This window comes from Sciurus carolinensis, chromosome 19, assembly GCF_902686445.1.
Source record: "Sciurus carolinensis chromosome 19, mSciCar1.2, whole genome shotgun sequence".
In the NCBI taxonomy this organism is placed as follows: domain Eukaryota; kingdom Metazoa; phylum Chordata; class Mammalia; order Rodentia; family Sciuridae; genus Sciurus; species Sciurus carolinensis.
In genome coordinates, this window is record NC_062231.1 from 12,551,534 (window position 1) to 12,568,008 (window position 16,475).

Genomic DNA, 16,475 nt, shown 5'->3' on the forward strand with positions numbered 1-16,475 from the left:
AGCTCTGGGGGGCTCATCACAGCATATTTAACCAATCCCCTATTGCTGGACATACCCATTGCTTCCTGTTTCTTTTTTCCTCTTGATTATGACCAGGAATGGTGCACATCTTTGAACCCAGGGCTGCTTAACCCCTGGGCCACATCCCCAGCCCTTTTATTTTTCATTTTGAGACAGGGTCTTGCTAAGTGACTGAGGCTGGCCTCGACCGTGCAATCCTCCTGCCTCAGCCTCCCGAGTTGCTGGGATACAGGTGTGCACCATCATGCCTGACTCCCAGAGATGATGTTTTGGTGTGAAAGAGTGGCCATACTTTTACACCGTTAGCCCCACGGCCCTCTGGGAAGCCTGAGCCCCTTGGTCCTCCCACCTGCAGTCTGAATGTCCATTTCTGCCCATGTCCCAGTCCTGGGTAGCTGTCCATTTGAATCTTCTGAATTTTTATCTGGCCTAGCAGTTAAAGACATTTGTCCCTGAGGTGGGAGACCACCCAGCCAGCCTTCTACCCACTTCCAAAAATCCAGAACTGGGTAGGAAGGCCCTGCCTCAGTTTCCCTGTGGGCAGTGGGGACCCAGTGACTGGTCGGGGAAGTGGTCCAACCTCAGGAACCCCTTGTGGGTATCAAGTTGCCAGGGTCCCCTCAGGCTGCTTCCGGCCTCCTGGGCTCTGCAGCAGGGCTGGACTGAATCAGTTCAACAGGGAAGGGTGGAGGAGGCAGGAGGAAAGATTAAAAGTGGAAATTCCACCTGCTTTGCCTCTGGTTAGTTTCTGGAATGTTCTCCCTTGCCAGGTGGCTTCTTGTCTGTGCCCAAAGTCTGGAAGGCCAGCTGGGCCTCGCACAGGGAGGGTCAGAGGGGCTTCTCAGGGCTTTGGCTGGGATGGTGATCCCCAGCTGGGCAGATGGCTGGGACAGAGTCCTGGAGTGAACACCATGTCCGTATATGGCACGTAGTAGGTGCTCACTAAAAGGCTGCTGTGTTCCTTGGGGACTTGATGGCCACTCTGCCTGGCTGGGACCGGGAGACTTCTCCTGAGAGGGGCCTTTTGTGTGGGGTCTTGACAGATACATAGGAGCTCGCCAGTGGGGCGCTGTGTCCGAGGCAGCGACCCACAGGCGCTGTCCCCAGGTCTGCAGCTCTTCAGGCGGGAGGCGGGGTGGCGGCAGGGCTCCCTCACAGGATTACTGTCGTCAGCAGGAGACCGGGCAGCCTCCACCCCAGGCCTGCGTGAGGCCCTGAACGGAGGCTTAATTTGGCATTTAATTAAGTGCCAGGCTCCTCTGGCAGACGGGAGGCAGGGGGTCTGCACCCCACCTGCTCTGCACCTGTGGGGTCCCCACGGGAAGGAGGTGGGGCCCAGCCCGCGGGAGGGGCAGAGGCTGGGAAGACCCTCCAGGGAAGCTCAGTACGGAAGGCAGGCGGAACCTTCGTTCAGGGACGCTGGGGCCTCTCCACGGTGACTCTCCCGAGCCAGTGTGACATTAAACCTCAGAAGCAGGTGGGCCTGGCCCCGGGGTCGTGGGAGTATGGGCGCAGGAAGGTCAGGAGCCACCGGGGCAGCTCGATTCTGGTCACTGGGTCCATCAGCACTCGGCCGGATGGGGACATCGGGTCCCTTGAGCTCAGGAGAGACTCCAGCCCCACTGCTCAGCTGGCCCGTGCGGGGTCTGTGGCCACCCCAGCTCGGCCCTCTGGGAGCTTTGGCCAGGGGGCAGCGAGGCCCGTGTGAAATGGTGCATGCTGGGCCCACATCTGGGCCCACATCTGGCTCCTGCCCCCTCTCCTCTGGCCTTCTCGGCCCTGCCCCTGAGTGGACTCAGTCCAGGCCCTGTCTCACACTGTAGCAAGGGAACCGGATGACTTGTGCAGGGACAAGAGAGGGAGGCCCGGATCTCGGGGTTGTACCCAGCTGGCTTCAGGCCCATAGAATTAACTGGCTGGTGTAAGTGACCTCTCTGGGGGAGGGGCATCGCCTTCAGGCACAGCTGGATCCAGGAGCTCCACCGGTGGCATCCGGGGCCTCCCTAGCTCGCTGGGGTGGGCCGCCCTGCTCAGGCAGCCTCTTCCTTCTTGGTGGCCCGGCAGTGTCCTTATCCCTGCTCCTGCCTAGCCCCAGGAAACTGGAAGATCCTCTTTCTCATGGATTCTGCAGAAGGTCCAGCATGGAGTCTCTGTCTGAGCCATTTGCTGTCCCTGAGGTGGAGGAGTGGGGTCAGGCTGGGGAGAGGGGGACGTTCCCCCAAGGCCAGGCCAGGCTTGGGGGGCAGAGGGGGCTGGTGTGGCAGCACGCCCTGCGGGAAGCATCAGAAGAGCGCGAGGCTGTGTCGGGACCGGCCTGGGTCTCACTCCGGCGGGTGCGCACGGCGGCCACGTGCCTGAGGGTCACACGCAGTCAAGGGGGCTGGGGGCCCCGGGGTGGCCCCTACCATCGCTCTGGGGGCCCTCTTGGGAGATCTCCTGCCCAGCCCCCGCTGCCGGCCACCTCGCCACCAGTCGGGTGGAGCTGGGGGACAGAGAGGCCGGGCCCCCAGCCAGCTGCAAAGCAGACCTGGCAGCAGCTGAGACCTGATTGGAAACATGTGGCTTCCATTCTCTGAAATTCCATGGGGTTTGCACACGACTCGGCGCAGGGCAGCAGCCGGGGTCCACCATTCCCCCGGGGCTGGGCTGTCCGGTGGTTTTGCCTCAAAAAGCCCCATGATGCGGATAAATGTGGATAAAAACAATGAGGCCCAGAGAGGGACAGCAGCCTGTGTGTGCTCACACAGCACACTCAGCACCCTCCCCCCTGCCCCGGGCCGGCTCAGGAGGCCTCCCTCCCCAGGGCCTGGCCTTGTTCCTCCGGGAGTGGGAGGAAGCTGGACATGGTTCCCCAGGACCCAGGACAGATGGGACCCCAGACTTCCAGCATAGACAAGCCAGCCAGCAATCTGCAGGCACCACGCTGTCCCTGGTCTCTGCCCAAATCCCAGGCCTCCATTCCTTCTGCATGGCCTTCCCCACCGTGGGAGCTGGCTGTCCCCAAGCCACCTGTGGAAGCCCTTAGGAAAGGTGAGGCCCAGGAGCAGGGAGGACGGCTGGGCCTCAAACTCAGCCTCCCAGCCTCCTCCTCTCAGGCCAAGGAACATCACGGAAGAGGCTGGCTCCACCTCCGGCCAGGTTATTTTGTCTCTCTCTGCCTCGGTTTCCTCATCTGGAAAGAGGGACCAAGGGAACCCGCCTCGGGGGCGACTCAGGATGCAAGGGATGGCTGCTCAGGTTTCACGATGAGGGATTTTTCTCCGGGCGCCGGCCCGTCCTCCAGGAAGGCCCGGGGCAGGGAAGAACCTCTTTTCCAAAACGTCCCTGTGCCACCCGCTCCCTGTGCTTCGTCCGCAGAACCCTCAGGACTGCCCCCAGATCCTGCCCTTCTCCCTGGCGCCTGTGCCCACGGGGGGCTCCCAGGACTTCCTGGTGCCCCTGGCCAACGCAGCCTTCTTCCACGTAAGTAGAGGCCGGGACAGGGCCGAGGCCGGGGCCCTGGCACCCTCGGGGGTCTTGCCTTGCTGCGACTCCCTGGGTTCCCCTTGGGAAAGTCCCACCCCGATTGCACAGGACCTGGGGGACAGGAAGCGGCAGCGAGGCCCAGGCTGAAGGGGACAGCAGGCGGCCAGCCGCTGCCGCAGGACGCTCTGGCCAGGCCCCCAAGCTGCTCCCGCCCCCCGAAGCCCCCCTGGCAGAGTGGGAACCCGGCCCGGCCGCTGGCGCCGCAGCCCGGGGGCAGATGCGGTCCATGTGTGCCCCCCGCCTGTCCCCAGGCTGAACTGTGACCCTGGACACGCCCGCCCCCGAGTGCACCCCCTGCCCATGGTGGCCACGCGGAGCCTTTGCCACCCTGCCCGGCAATCTGGAAGGGGACGTGAGGCAGAGGACAGGGTCACACGGCCCCTGCTCACCCTGGACTCCGCCCCCAGAGCCCCCGCCCCCCCCCGCTGTGACCAGCCCCCAACGTCAGGCTGGGGGAGGGGCGGGGAGCGGCCCCCGGCCCCCTGGAGGCGCGTCCAGGGTGGGACGTTGACAGACTCTGGAGTGGCGCCAGCCTCCCCCTCCCGGCTCCCCGGGACTCGCCATCTGTCTCTTCCACGGAGGCGCAGAGGCCCGTGGCGGCTGTCACACGTGGGAGCCACGTGCCGGGCGTCTGGCTGCGTGGAGGCCTGGTGGCCAGGGCCGGAGTGGTCGCTGTCCACGTGGACGCTGTCCCGCTGTCCCTCCCACCCCAGGCCTGCTTCTGGAACACCGGGGAGGGGCCCGTGCCCTGGAGAGCCCTGGGGGACGCTGGCTCTGCTGTCCCCAGGCCACTGTGGGCTCACAGGATGGGTCCGTCGTGGCCGTGGACACAGTGGGCATTTGGCCTGTCAGCAGCCACTTTCCTGTGTTTGCTTCCGGGCTGTGACCCCAGAAGGGGAGAGAGTGACCTTCCTTCTCTGCGGGGTCCTGTCTGCCAGCGACAGGGACATAAACAGGAAGGCCTGCCATGAGGCTGGCCGGGGGCTTGGCCAGCGCACACAGAACCCCAGGCTGTCCACGCGGTGGCTCTTTATCCATGCTGCTCCCGAGGCAGCAGGAGGAGACAGGGGAACTGGGCCCCGCTGATTGAGCACTTCCTGCATACCCATCATAGCAAGCACTTATTAGGCACCTAGAGCCTTCCGACCGCTAAGATGTACCATCTCCAGTTTCCCCACCGATCATAGGGAAGTGTATCCCCAGTACAGTTAGGAACAAATAAGGCTCAGAGAGGTAGAACGACTTGTATGAGATCACACAGCTCAGGAAAGAGCAGAGGTGGAATTTGAAGGCTTGCTTGGTGGCCTGAAGGGAGACAGGCTGTCCAAGTCAAAGAACGGAGGCCTGGGTCAGGAGAGGAGCCACGTGGAGGAGCGTCCAGGGGTGTCTGGGGCTTGGCCTTGTAGGGCAGAGGTGGGGATGTGGAGTCCAAAGACCTGGTAGACCGGGCCTGGTGGCTCATGCCTTTAATCCCAGCGGCTCTGGAGGCTGAGGCAGGAGGATCTTGAGTTCAAGGTCAGCCTCAGCAACTTAGGCCCTAAGCAACTTAGCGAGACCCTGTCTCTAAATAAAATATAAAAGGGGCTGAGGATGTGGCTCCGGGGTTAAGCGCCCTGGGGTTCTGTCCCTGGGACCAAAAAAATAAAAAGAACAAAGCCCAGGTAGAGTCTCCCTGGGCGCTGGAAGCTTACGAAGCTAAGAAAAAGATCCAGGCTCGGGTCACTGGGGATGGTGGGGATTGTTCTAGTGACCCAGAGGGCAGGGGCCAGAACCCTAGGTCTGGGGACTCCTTGCCTCCCCCAAACATCCGACGTGAAGGGGGATTCTGGGAGTGCGGGCAGCCCTCGCCAGGACCTGAGAGAGGACCAAGCCCAGCGTTCAGGGCCCAGTCTGGGCTGTTGCGAGGGGAGAAGGGACGCAGGCTCCCCTCAGCCCCGCCGCGTCTCCCGCAGGGGGCAGCCCTGGAGTGCAGCTTCTGGCCGGAGGAGAGCTTCGAGGCCACGTGGCTCAACGGGTCGCTGGTCCGCTGCAACCAAGTGGTGGTGAGTGGGTGGCCCCGCAGGGGCCGGGGGACCCTGTGAGCCGGGAGCTGCGGCCTTCCACGCCACCGTCCCCTCTTCTGGGTTTCGGGCCACCTGCCTCCCTGAGACCCCCTTCCCCAGAAAAGACCCAGACCCCTTCCTTCCGCAGCTGCACACGAACCAGAAGACCCAGGGCTTCCCCCTCAGCCTCCGGCTAAAGGGGCGGCGCGCGCAGTTCCTGGACAGCCCCGACCCCATAACAGGTGGGCTCCCACGGGGACGCGCGGCCACGCGGGGCTCAGCCCTGGGGAGCCTCTCCGCGCTCACCACACACTCGCAGCCGTCCCACCCTGTGTGCCCCGATACCCATGGCCTGGTACCTTCGGCGCTTCCCCTTCCTGAGCCTCACGGTCGCGTGTTAAAGGGGAGCACAGTCCCTCCACAGAGGCTGAGTGAGGATTTGATGAGCTGATGCGAAGCGGGGAGAAGAGTTTGTAGGATGAGCCCGGCGCCCCCCACCCCACCCCAATGGTGATGGTGCCAGTACTTTTATGGTGTTTTTTTGGGGGGTACCAGGAATGGAACCCAGAGGTGCTTAACCCCTGAGCCACATCCCCATTAAGAAACAGGGTCTTGCTGAGTTGCTTAGGACCTCACTAAGTTGCTGAGGCTGGCCTCCAACTTGCGATCCTCCTGCCTCAGCCTCCTGAGCCAATGGGATTACGGGGATGTGCCACCACGCCCAGCACCAGTACTATGCACCATGTATCAAATGCACTCTTCAAGGCTCTGGGGACTGTTAGACACTCCTAGTGACAGTGAAGGCCACAGAGACCCCAGAACTGCCTTGCACACTGGAGGCTCTGAGACCCTTCCCTTCCTCTTCCTTGGGCTTCTCCGAGCGTCAGAGCCCATGGGACTCAGCCCTTCCCTCCCATCCTGGAGCCCCACCGGTGGCCCTGGGTGTGAATCCCAGCTCCATCAGAGCCAGGCTGTGTGAGCTTGGGGAAGTGATTCCCCCTCTCTGAGCTCTTATCTCTAAATGGGGTTAACCAGTGGCTCTACCGGATAGGGTGACACTAAGGAGCAGTGATGTTAATGAGTTCAGCCAAGAACCTCTCAGGGTTCAGCTCTCCGAAGCAGCACCCGCCTCCGGGTGACCCGTTCTACCCCTGTCTCCCCCAGTTGTGGTCTATAACTGTGCCATGGGCAGCCCGGACTGTTCCCAGTGCCTGGGCCGGGAGGACCTAGGTCACCTATGCGTGTGGAGCGACGGCTGCCGCCTGCGGGGACCCCTGCAACCTCAGCCTGGCTCCTGCCCCGCCCCCGAGATCCGCGCGGTAAGCACACCCTGGGGGCACATGCGACCACGTGCCGTGCCCACGCCCCGCCTGGGTGGCGCATTCCTGGGGTTGGCGGGCGGCATGTGCATGCAACTTACCTGTGAGCCAAAGTCCCCGCCTCACAGCTGCGGTTAAGTGACAGAAGAGTGATGATGACTAAGGAAATAATTAGACATGAAAGGGGATAATGATTATGGAGGAAAACAGCAGGGAAAAGCAATGGGGAGTGGAGGGGACACGGGGGGCTACCTGTCACTCATTTTTATAGCAAGGCCTGGGAAACCTTGCCCACTGATGATGATTGAGGCCTCTGATAACTTCCGTGCATCTGTTTTAATTAAGGAAAAAAAATCTCAGGGAAGGATTCTGATTGGCTTAGCCTGGGCCAGGTTCCCGCCCCTGGCCCAATCAGCTTCTGGCTGGGATGTGGGATCAGACATGGTCTCTGGGAACTGGCCTCAGTGTCCCCACAGGAGGCTCCCCTAAGTGACATCCCTGACCTGAGTGGGCTCAGTAACACACACATCCATTCTCAGGCCAGCTCAGTGACCTGTCAGGTGACTGGCAGCCCCAGCCCTCTCTGAACCACCACGTCCTCCTCTAAGCAATGGGTCTGGGTGACCCTACCACCCTGTGGCTGTATGTGACAGTAGGAGGGGCTGTTTATCAGTGTCACAACCTCAAAGCCCCACTCACCCCTCTCTCTGGTCTCTTGGCAGATTGAGCCTCTGAGTGGCCCCTTGGCTGGCGGGACCCTGCTGACCATCCGTGGCAAAAACCTGGGCCGGCGGCTCAGTGACGTGGCTCACGGCGTGCGGATCGGCAGCGTGGCCTGTGAGCCGCTGGCGGACAGATACACGGTGTCAGAGGAGTGAGTGGCAGGCGGTGCCCCAGCCCACCCTCCCAGCAGGCCAAGGCCGTTGTACCCTGCCTCCAGCTGGTCCCCTGTGCATCCTGCCTGTTTCGCTGGGGACGCTCACTATCCTTCCAGTTCCAGCTCTGCGCCGCCTCCTCCAGGAAGCCTCCCAGCCCACCCAGGCCCTCTGCCTTGCTCTGTTGAGAATGATTGATCTGTAGTTAAATTGCGGGGGCTCCTGATGGGGCATAAGATCTGCCCTCTAGAGAATGTTCCCGAGCCCAGGGATGACTAGACTTCCCCTTGAGGAGGCCTTGCAGATAAGTCCATCAGGCGACCAGGAGGTCTCGTGATCACAGCCCACCTGGCCCCACCTCCTCGTCTCAGAGGCCCAGAATTGTGGGAAATGCCTGGGGTGGGGGTGATCCCCTGACAGGGGTCACTCCCAGGGTGTCCCTCCAGAAGCTACGAGGATTGTCCATCATTCTGATGTGGGTAGTGCTGAAGGCTCGCTCCAGCTGAGAGTGGGAAGCAGTTGGCCACGTGTGGGGCACCGTCACATCCCCTGAGCTTGGCTGTCTCCCCCCAGGATCGTGTGCGCCACGGGGCCAGCCCCAGGGGCCTTCTCAGACGTGGTGACCGTGAATGCTTCCAAGGAGGGCAAGTCACGAGAGCGCTTCTCCTACGTGGTAAGGAGGCCACGCCCACCAGCTGCTCCCTCCAATATGCTCTGCCCCCTCCAGCATGCTCCGCCTCCTCCAGCATGCTCCGCCCCCTCCAGCATGCTCCGCCCCGGGGGCTGGCGCACAGCCTGATCCCTGCCCTCCTCCCCGCAGCTGCCGCTGGTCCTCTTCCTGGAGCCTGCTATGGGCCCCAAGGCAGGGGGCACCAGGATCACCATCCATGGGAGTGACCTCCACGTGGGCTCCGAGCTGCAGGTCCTGGTGAACGACACAGACCCCTGCACGGAGCTCGTGTAAGCCCGAGAGGCAGCCTTGGCCCTCCAGGCCCAGAGAAACCCCTGGGGTTGGGGGATGGGTGGGTGGGGCCACGTCATTGCCCCAGACATTAGCTGATTCTTTGTTAGCCATGTCCTCTTAGGGAAGCCCCACCACTTCTGTGACCTTCAGTCTCCTCATCTTGTAAGAACAGGGCCCGGGAGTGCAACCCCTGAGCCACATCCCCGGCCTTTTTTATGTCTTATTTTGAGACAGGGTCTGACTGAGTTGCTTAGGGCCTTGCTAAGTTGCTGAGGCTGGCTTTGAACTTGCGATCCTCCTGCCTCAGCCTCCCCAGCCTGTGGGATTCCAGGCGTGGGCCACCATGCCCGGCTAAGAAGGGTATTTAAGTTCAGGGAGTTCACTGTGCCCAGTATACAGTAGGTGCTCCATAAATGGCAGCTGCAGTGAAAACGGTGATTCTCCACGCGCAGAGCCTCCTGCTGGCCCGGGAGTGGGACCAGTGATAGGGGGTGTGGTGTGGGGGAAACCTCTGTATTATGCACTTACTGTGTACCATACCTCATGGATAGTCATTTCTGGGGCTACCAAGATAAGCCCGGCACAGGCCTCAGGGAAAAGGCAGATACAGCCACAGAAAATAGGAACCTCTGGTGGAGACAGGATGCAGAGAAAAGTCAGGACCTTTGGGGTTCTGAGTGGGGCGGAGGGTTGGAACGGGAGATCCGGGGAGGCTTCCCGGAGGAGGTGGGGTGGGCAAAACCAGGAAGTCTGGTCACAGTCAGGAAAGAGAAGAGGCGTTCAGAGCAGCAAGGACCGTCTGAGCAGGTGTGTCAGAGAACAGGGGCTCAGCGGGGACAAGGCGGGCCCAGGCCGAGCGCTGGGGGCAGGGACCCGGGCAGCGGGAAGCAGGGCCCCTGCTGATGCGCACCGTGGCCCGCAGGCGCACGGAGCTCAGCATCACCTGCACGGTGCCCGGGGGCGTCCAGGCAGCCCAGGTGCCGGTGTGCGTGCGCTTGGAGCGCCGGGGCTGCGTGCGCGGCAACCTCACCTTCAGGTACATGCCGAACCCCATCATCACGGCCATCAGCCCCCGCCGCAGCCCCGTCAGGTGAGCCCCAGCCCCGCGCGAGCCCCTGACCAGGCCTCGCTCCCGGAGGGTGCGCTGAGGGGGTCTTGCTGTCCCTCACAGCGGCGGCAGGACCATCACGGTGGCTGGCGAGCGTTTCCACATGGTGCAGAACGTGTCCATGGCGGTGCACCACATAGGCCGCGAGCCCACGGTGAGGGGACCTCGGGGGCGGCACGGGGATGGATGGGTACGCCTGGGGGCCGCGGCTGACCAGGCCGATTCCTGCGGCGTCCCTGTCTCTCTTTCTGTCCCCTTTAACCCCACCCCCGTTGTTCCACGTCCATCTGTCCATCCTGTGTCCCCGACCTTGGCTCCTGGCCAGCTCTGCAAGGTCCTCAACGCCACCCTCATCACCTGCCCGTCCCCGGGGGCCCTGAGCAACGCCTCGGCGCCGGTGGACTTCTTCATCAACGGGCGCGCGTACGCGGACGAGATGGCGGCGGCCGAGGAGCTGCTGGACCCCGAGGAGGTGCCGCGGGGCAGCAGGTTCCGCCTGGACTACCTGCCCAACCCGCAGTTCTCCACCGCCAAGAGGGAGAAGTGGATCAAGCACCACCCCGGGGAGCCGCTCACCCTCGTCATCCACGTGAGCGCCTGGGGCCCGGCGGGCGCGGGAGCGGCTGGCCGGCCTCAGCCGTGGGCCTGGGCGAGTGTCCCTCCTGTACCCACAGAAGGAGCAGGATAGCCTGGGACTAGAGAGCCACGAGTACCGGGTCAAGATAGGCCAAGTGGCCTGCGACATCCAGATCATTTCAGAGAGAGTCATCCACTGCTCCGTCAATGAGTCCTTGGGCACCGCTGAGGGGCAGCTGCCCATCACGGTGAGTGGCAGAGGCGGGGCTAACCCCAACCCCGCCCCAAGCATTTGCTGAGCCTCTGCCAATTTTCATGCTCAATAGCCAGCAAAGCCAAGAAAGCTGTAGATCCTCGTGTGACAAATGAGGGCGTAGAAGCCTAGGAACTTAGTGACTTGCTCAGTGTCAGTAATGAGCTCCATCTTAGTCCAGAGGTGGCTGGATTTCCAGAATCTTAGTGTCCTGCCTGGTCACCATGTAGAGTCGTGGAGGAGGAGCAGAGAGAAAGCCCAGAAAGTGGGAGCTATTCTGAATGGAAGCAGCTCGTATGCTTCCCAGGACAGGGAGCTGACTACTCAGCATGTGCCACCCCAGAATGGGTCAGCCGGATAGATTCCTTTTCTCCACACCCCAGTCCCAATCTTGTCACATGCTGCCCTGGTCTGGGGACTGGCTCCTCCCTTGCTCCTCCCAGCCTGTAATAATGATCACAACCTCCTGTATGGACAAGCATCATCCCAATTAGCTGTCAGTCTCCCCAGAAAGTAGAGGTGGTTATCTTTGTATTCTCACTGAGGCTCAGAGAGGTTAGGTCACTTGCCCAAGACCACACAGCAAATGAGAAAAGCCAAGACATAATTCCAGGAAAACTATAATCCCCTCTGCCTACATCTGTGCAGATCCAAGTAGGCAACTTCAACCAGACCATTGCCACGTTGCAGCTGGGGGGCAGTGAGACGGCCATCATTGTGTCCATTGTCATCTGCAGTGTCCTGCTCTTGCTCTCTGTGGTTGGTAAGGAGTCCCAGGCTTGGGGCACAGGGAGGGTAGAACTACCCACCAGGCCACAGCCTGTCTGAAGATTGGCTTACAGGAAAGGCATCATGGGCGGGGGGCCCAAGTTGATTGACAAAAGTGTGGGAAAGAGTTAGACACCCAGAGGTGGGGGAGAGGTGTGCCCAGCTACAGCACAAAGGTGGGCCCAGGCCTGTGACCCTGAATGCCAGGCAGAGAAATCCAGAACCTCATGCTCCTGTCAGTAGGGAGCTACTGAAGGTACTAGAGAGCTGTTCAGAGGAGATACCTCTACATGTGAAAATAATGATTACAAAAGTAAAACCATGTAGTCTAGGAATTGGAGCCCTCGTACACTGCTGGTGGGAGTGTAAGATGGTACAACTGCTTTGGAAAACACTGCGGTAGATCTTCAAAATGTTCAATTATCACCGGGTGCCATGGTGCACACCTGTAATCCCAGCAACTTGGGAGGCTGAGGCAGGAGGATCACAAGTTGGGAGACCGGCCTCAGCAACTTAGCAAAACCCTGCCTTAAAATAAAATATAAAAAGGTGTGGGGTAGAACACCTCTGAGTTCAATCCCCAGTACCTAAAAAAAATTTTTTTTAAGTTTTCTTAATTCAGCAGTAATTCTTGGTCATTGAACAAGGAATGGAAAATACTAAAATCCAAACAGAAAACAGAAATTATACATCCTTTTATCACCCAGAGAAAGCTACCGTGAACTCCGATTTTATACACACACGTTTCTTTTTCCAAGCCCTGTCCCCTGAGGAGCTTGGAGAGAACCTCTCCCTCCAGGCCTGGGATCTGCATACAGCAGGTGCCAATAAATGCTTTGCAACAGGCTTTGGAGGCCTGACCCGCTTCTCCGCTGCCCGCAGCCCTGTTTGTCTTTTGCACCAAGAGTCGCCGGGCGGAGCGCTACTGGCAGAAGACACTGCTGCAGATGGAGGAGATGGAATCTCAGATCCGCGAGGAAATCCGCAAAGGTAAGCAGGTGGCGCCGGGCAAGGGCTGGGCCTTGGCTTTCCCTTCCGGGGCCAGGTGCACAATCCGCTGACAGCTGCCTACTCATCTGCCAGGCTTTGCTGAGCTGCAGACGGACATGACGGATCTGACCAAGGAGCTGAACCGCAGCCAGGGCATTCCCTTCCTGGAATATAAGCACTTTGTGACCCGCACCTTCTTCCCCAAGGTCAGTCTGAGCCCTCCCTTGAACCTGTGCAGGCCACCGCGGGCAACTTGACCCAGGGCATGTGAGTGCAGTATGGGACCTCTTGAGCAGTGTGAAACCTGTACTCCCGTCCACGGCAGTTCTGCCAGCTGCCCTGGATTACCATGGGAGAAGATCTAGTTTCTCCCCCCACTTTCATTCTCTACTCTCTTGATGTTTTACTGGCCCCACAGGAACCGGCTGCCAGCCCCCCATCTCCTCTGGCATGCTGGGCCTGCCTCCCCTCTCTGAGACAGTTAGCAGACTCCCAGGATTTCCTGCGTCTCCCTGTTGTTCCCTCCCCTCCACTGGATTGTGCTTAACTATCCTGTGCCTCACTGGGCGTGGTCATCCCAGTGGCTCAGGAGGCTGAGGCAGGAGGATTGCAAGTTGGAGGCCAGCCTCCACAATTGAGTGAGGCCCTAAGCAACTCAGTGAGACCCTGTCTCAAAATACAAAGCAGGGCTAGGGGTGTGGCTCTGTGGTTAAGCGTCCCTGGGTTCAATCCCAGGTCTCAAAACAGGCACCCACCGTCCCATGACTCCCATACCTCTTGACATTGCAGGGGCCACTGCCTGGCCCCACTTCCTGGGCCTCTCTGGGCATTTGTGATGGCACCTAGTGCCTTTCCTCTTCCCTGTCCTCTCTGTTCCTCATGTGGTATCCAAAGATAGCCCGAGTCTGACCACTGGTTGCAGAAGCCTCCAGTGGCTAGTCCCAGCCTCGGGACTCCCAGCCTCCCAGCCTCTGCCTCCTTTTCCGTTGCACACGGAGAAGTTTCCGCTTCCTCTTGCATCGCTACACTTTGGCTCAGGCCGGCTCCCTCCAGGGCGTCCTCGGGGACACCCTTCCCCCTCCCTCTGGAGCCCCCCAGCGCCCATGCCTCTTGTTCCTTTGTGTGCTGTGATGTCCCCTCAGTGTCCCCCGGCAGAGGCCCAGGCCGGCGCCCTTGCCAATGAGCGAGCCTGGCGTGGCCGTCGGGCGTCAGCCGCTGAGGATGCCGGGATCTGCCTCCGCAGTGTTCCTCCCTTTACGAAGAGCGCTATGTGTTGCCCTCCCAGACCCTCAGCTCCCAGGGCAGCTCCCCGGCGCAGGAGACGCACCCGCTGCTGGGAGAGTGGAACGTGAGTGCCCCGGGCCCCGCCCGGCCGCTTGTCCCCAGGGCCCCAGTCATCTGCACGCGGGAGGCACGCGGGCCTCCTCTCCGGGCCTCCTGAGCCTCCCCGCGCTGCCTCCGCAGATCCCCGAGCACTGCCGGCCGCACATGGAGGAGGGCATCGGCCTGTTCTCCTCTCTGCTCAACAACAAGCACTTCCTCATCGTCTTCGTGCACGCGCTGGAGCAGCAGAAGGACTTCGCAGTGCGGGACAGGTCAGGCCGCCCCGGGCGCGGGCCGGGCAGGACCCCGGGCTGACCCCCGGCTGACGCCCCGCGGCCCGCAGGTGCAGCCTGGCCTCGCTGCTGACCATCGCGCTGCACGGCAAGCTCGAGTACTACACCAGCATCATGAAGGAGCTGCTGGTGGACCTCATCGACGCCTCGGCCGCCAAGAACCCCAAGCTCATGCTGCGGCGCACCGAGTCGGTGGTGGAGAAGATGCTCACCAACTGGATGTCCATCTGCATGTACAGCTGCCTGCGGGTGAGGCCGCGGCGCCTGCGCAGCGCAGAGCCCAAGTCGTGGCCCTGGGCCGCGCCTCCTGCAGACCTGGAGAGGGGCGCTCAGAGGCGGGCTCGGGCCAGCCCACGGGACCCAGGATGCAGATGGGAAAATGAGGTCCTGTCTTGCCATCCAGCTGCCCTTACAGGGGCAGAGGCCACAGAGTCAGCTGGGATTCAGGCAAAGGCCTGGACCAGAACCAGGCCCTTAGTTGTGTTGGGTCTGCGTCTAGTCTTTGGCACAACTCGGCTGTGTGACCCTGGGTAAATCGCTGCCCTCTCTGGGCCTTGATTTTTTTTCAGTTAAGCAGGGCCTCTGTTCCGGGCCTCTGGAGTCCTGTGCATCCTCCCAGGGGAAGCAGGAAGTGTGGAATGGGAGAGACCTGGACCCTAGGGCTGCAGTGGGCTCTGGACCCAGCTCTCCTGGCCACTTTATGTGGGCTCCAGTCAGGCCTGTCCCTCTCTCTGAGCCCGTTCCCTCCTCTAGAAAATGGGGCATCAGTGGTTCCCACCCCTAGACCTGGAGATTTGGCTCAGGACTAAGGACTGGCCCGCTGCCTTCAAATCATTGCCAAATCTGCTTAATACCATTATGTACTTAATTTTTTATTTTTTTCAAATATACTTAACCGTTTTTACTTCAACAGCCACCATAAATGGAACAGTTGGGTGGCTGGGAAATCAGCTGGAGTCTGTGGGTGGCCGAGAGTCCCTTTTTGGCTGGGTGCATGCCATAAACCAGGGGGTCAGGGGGAGGCGGGCTGGACACACCACAGGCTTCAAGCTGCAATGGGGGCTGTTTGCGACCTCATGGGTTCTGGTTCCACCTCGCTGCACCCTGGGAGGTTCAGGCTTGGTAGGTAGGGTCAGTCCCAGGCTTAGGGGTCAGTGGATCCAGGTCTCCAATTCAGCTTGGCCGCATCCCAGCTGGGCGACGCCAGGCAGATGGCGTGTGCTCTCTCAGCCTCAGTCATGTCCTTTGCCCTGTGAGAAGCTTGCGGGTCCCTGCCAGGTATGCAGCCTCCTCCATAATCAAGAGCTCACAGGCCATCGAGACTCCTGCAGAGCACCAGCCTTGGCACTAGGATCCCAGAGGGGGTGTCGGGAGAAGTGGGTCCCCAGGTGGGACAGGGGCAAAGCCAGAATGCAGAGGCTGAAATATGGAGGACAGGCTGGACCTTGACCCCTGACAGCCCCGTGCCCACGCAGGAGACCGTCGGGGAGCCGTTCTTCCTGCTGCTGTGCGCCATCAAGCAGCAGATCAACAAGGGCTCCATCGATGCCATCACCGGCAAGGCCCGCTACACGCTCAACGAGGAGTGGCTGCTGCGGGAGAACATCGAGGCCAAGCCCCGGGTGAGTCTGGTGGGCGTGGCCCGGGCGTGGCCAAGGAGTGGGTGGGGAGAAACCACGTGGTGCAGGGCCTGCTGTAGGCGGGGCCAGGCAGGGAAGGCTGGTGGATGGGGCCTGCAGTAGGCGGGGCCTGTAGTAGTCGGGGCAGGGCCTACTGTAGGCGGGGCCGGGCAGGGGAGGGCAGAGGGCAGGGTCTTGTGGGCAGGGCCTGCTGTAGGCGGGGCAGGGCAGGGAAGGCTGGTGGGCGGGGCCTGCTGTAGGCGGGGCCGGGCTGGGAAGGCTGGAGGGCAGGGTCTTGTGGGCAGGGCCTGCTAAATTCTGGGTTTGATAGTCCAGGCCTCCAATATTTACTTTTAAAAATTTTATTATTTATTTTTGGCCTCCAATCTTGACCTAGCCCTTGCAGCCTCCCAGGACAGACCCTTTCATGCCTGGGGTCCTGTGTAGCAAGAGTGATGACCCATTGACCTCTCCCATTGCCCTTCTCTCGCGCAGAACCTGAACGTGTCCTTCCAGGGCTGCGGCATGGACTCGCTGAGCGTGCGAGCCATGGACACTGACACGCTGACGCAAGTGAAGGAGAAGATCCTGGAAGCTTTCTGCAAGAATGTGCCCTATTCGCAGTGGCCGCGGGCAGAGGATGTGGACCTGGGTGGGCAGGAGCAGGGGGAGGGGTGGGGACAGGGGCCTCTGTGGCTGGGGGCTTTAGACTTGGCCGAGACAGTCCCTTTCAAATTAGCCTGTGTGCATGAGTAGTGGCCCTGACCGCACTGGAGATGGTCAGACAAGGTCTCCACCG

General features: G+C 61.1%; 1 protein-coding gene across 2 annotated transcripts in view; it reads left to right on the forward strand.

Moving 5' to 3' along the window:
* The window catches only part of Plxnd1 (plexin D1), a 41,505-nt gene that overhangs the window by 18,942 nt on the left and 6,088 nt on the right, over window positions 1-16,475 (forward strand). The window contains exons 9-27 of one of the 2 annotated variants that reach the window (XM_047534723.1): window positions 3,379-3,483; window positions 5,499-5,588; window positions 5,737-5,830; window positions 6,753-6,907; window positions 7,630-7,781; window positions 8,356-8,455; window positions 8,603-8,742; window positions 9,669-9,836; window positions 9,918-10,008; window positions 10,180-10,443; window positions 10,529-10,678; window positions 11,332-11,446; window positions 12,334-12,441; window positions 12,535-12,647; window positions 13,727-13,789; window positions 13,906-14,036; window positions 14,108-14,306; window positions 15,533-15,679; window positions 16,172-16,328. In XM_047534723.1, the coding sequence (XP_047390679.1) occupies window positions 3,379-3,483; window positions 5,499-5,588; window positions 5,737-5,830; window positions 6,753-6,907; window positions 7,630-7,781; window positions 8,356-8,455; window positions 8,603-8,742; window positions 9,669-9,836; window positions 9,918-10,008; window positions 10,180-10,443; window positions 10,529-10,678; window positions 11,332-11,446; window positions 12,334-12,441; window positions 12,535-12,647; window positions 13,727-13,789; window positions 13,906-14,036; window positions 14,108-14,306; window positions 15,533-15,679; window positions 16,172-16,328 (2,542 nt within the window). Of the gene's footprint in view, window positions 1-3,378; window positions 3,484-5,498; window positions 5,589-5,736; window positions 5,831-6,752; window positions 6,908-7,629; window positions 7,782-8,355; window positions 8,456-8,602; window positions 8,743-9,668; window positions 9,837-9,917; window positions 10,009-10,179; window positions 10,444-10,528; window positions 10,679-11,331; window positions 11,447-12,333; window positions 12,442-12,534; window positions 12,648-13,684; window positions 13,790-13,905; window positions 14,037-14,107; window positions 14,307-15,532; window positions 15,680-16,171; window positions 16,329-16,475 lie in introns of both variants that reach the window. The other variant, XM_047534722.1, reaches the window with a different exon arrangement.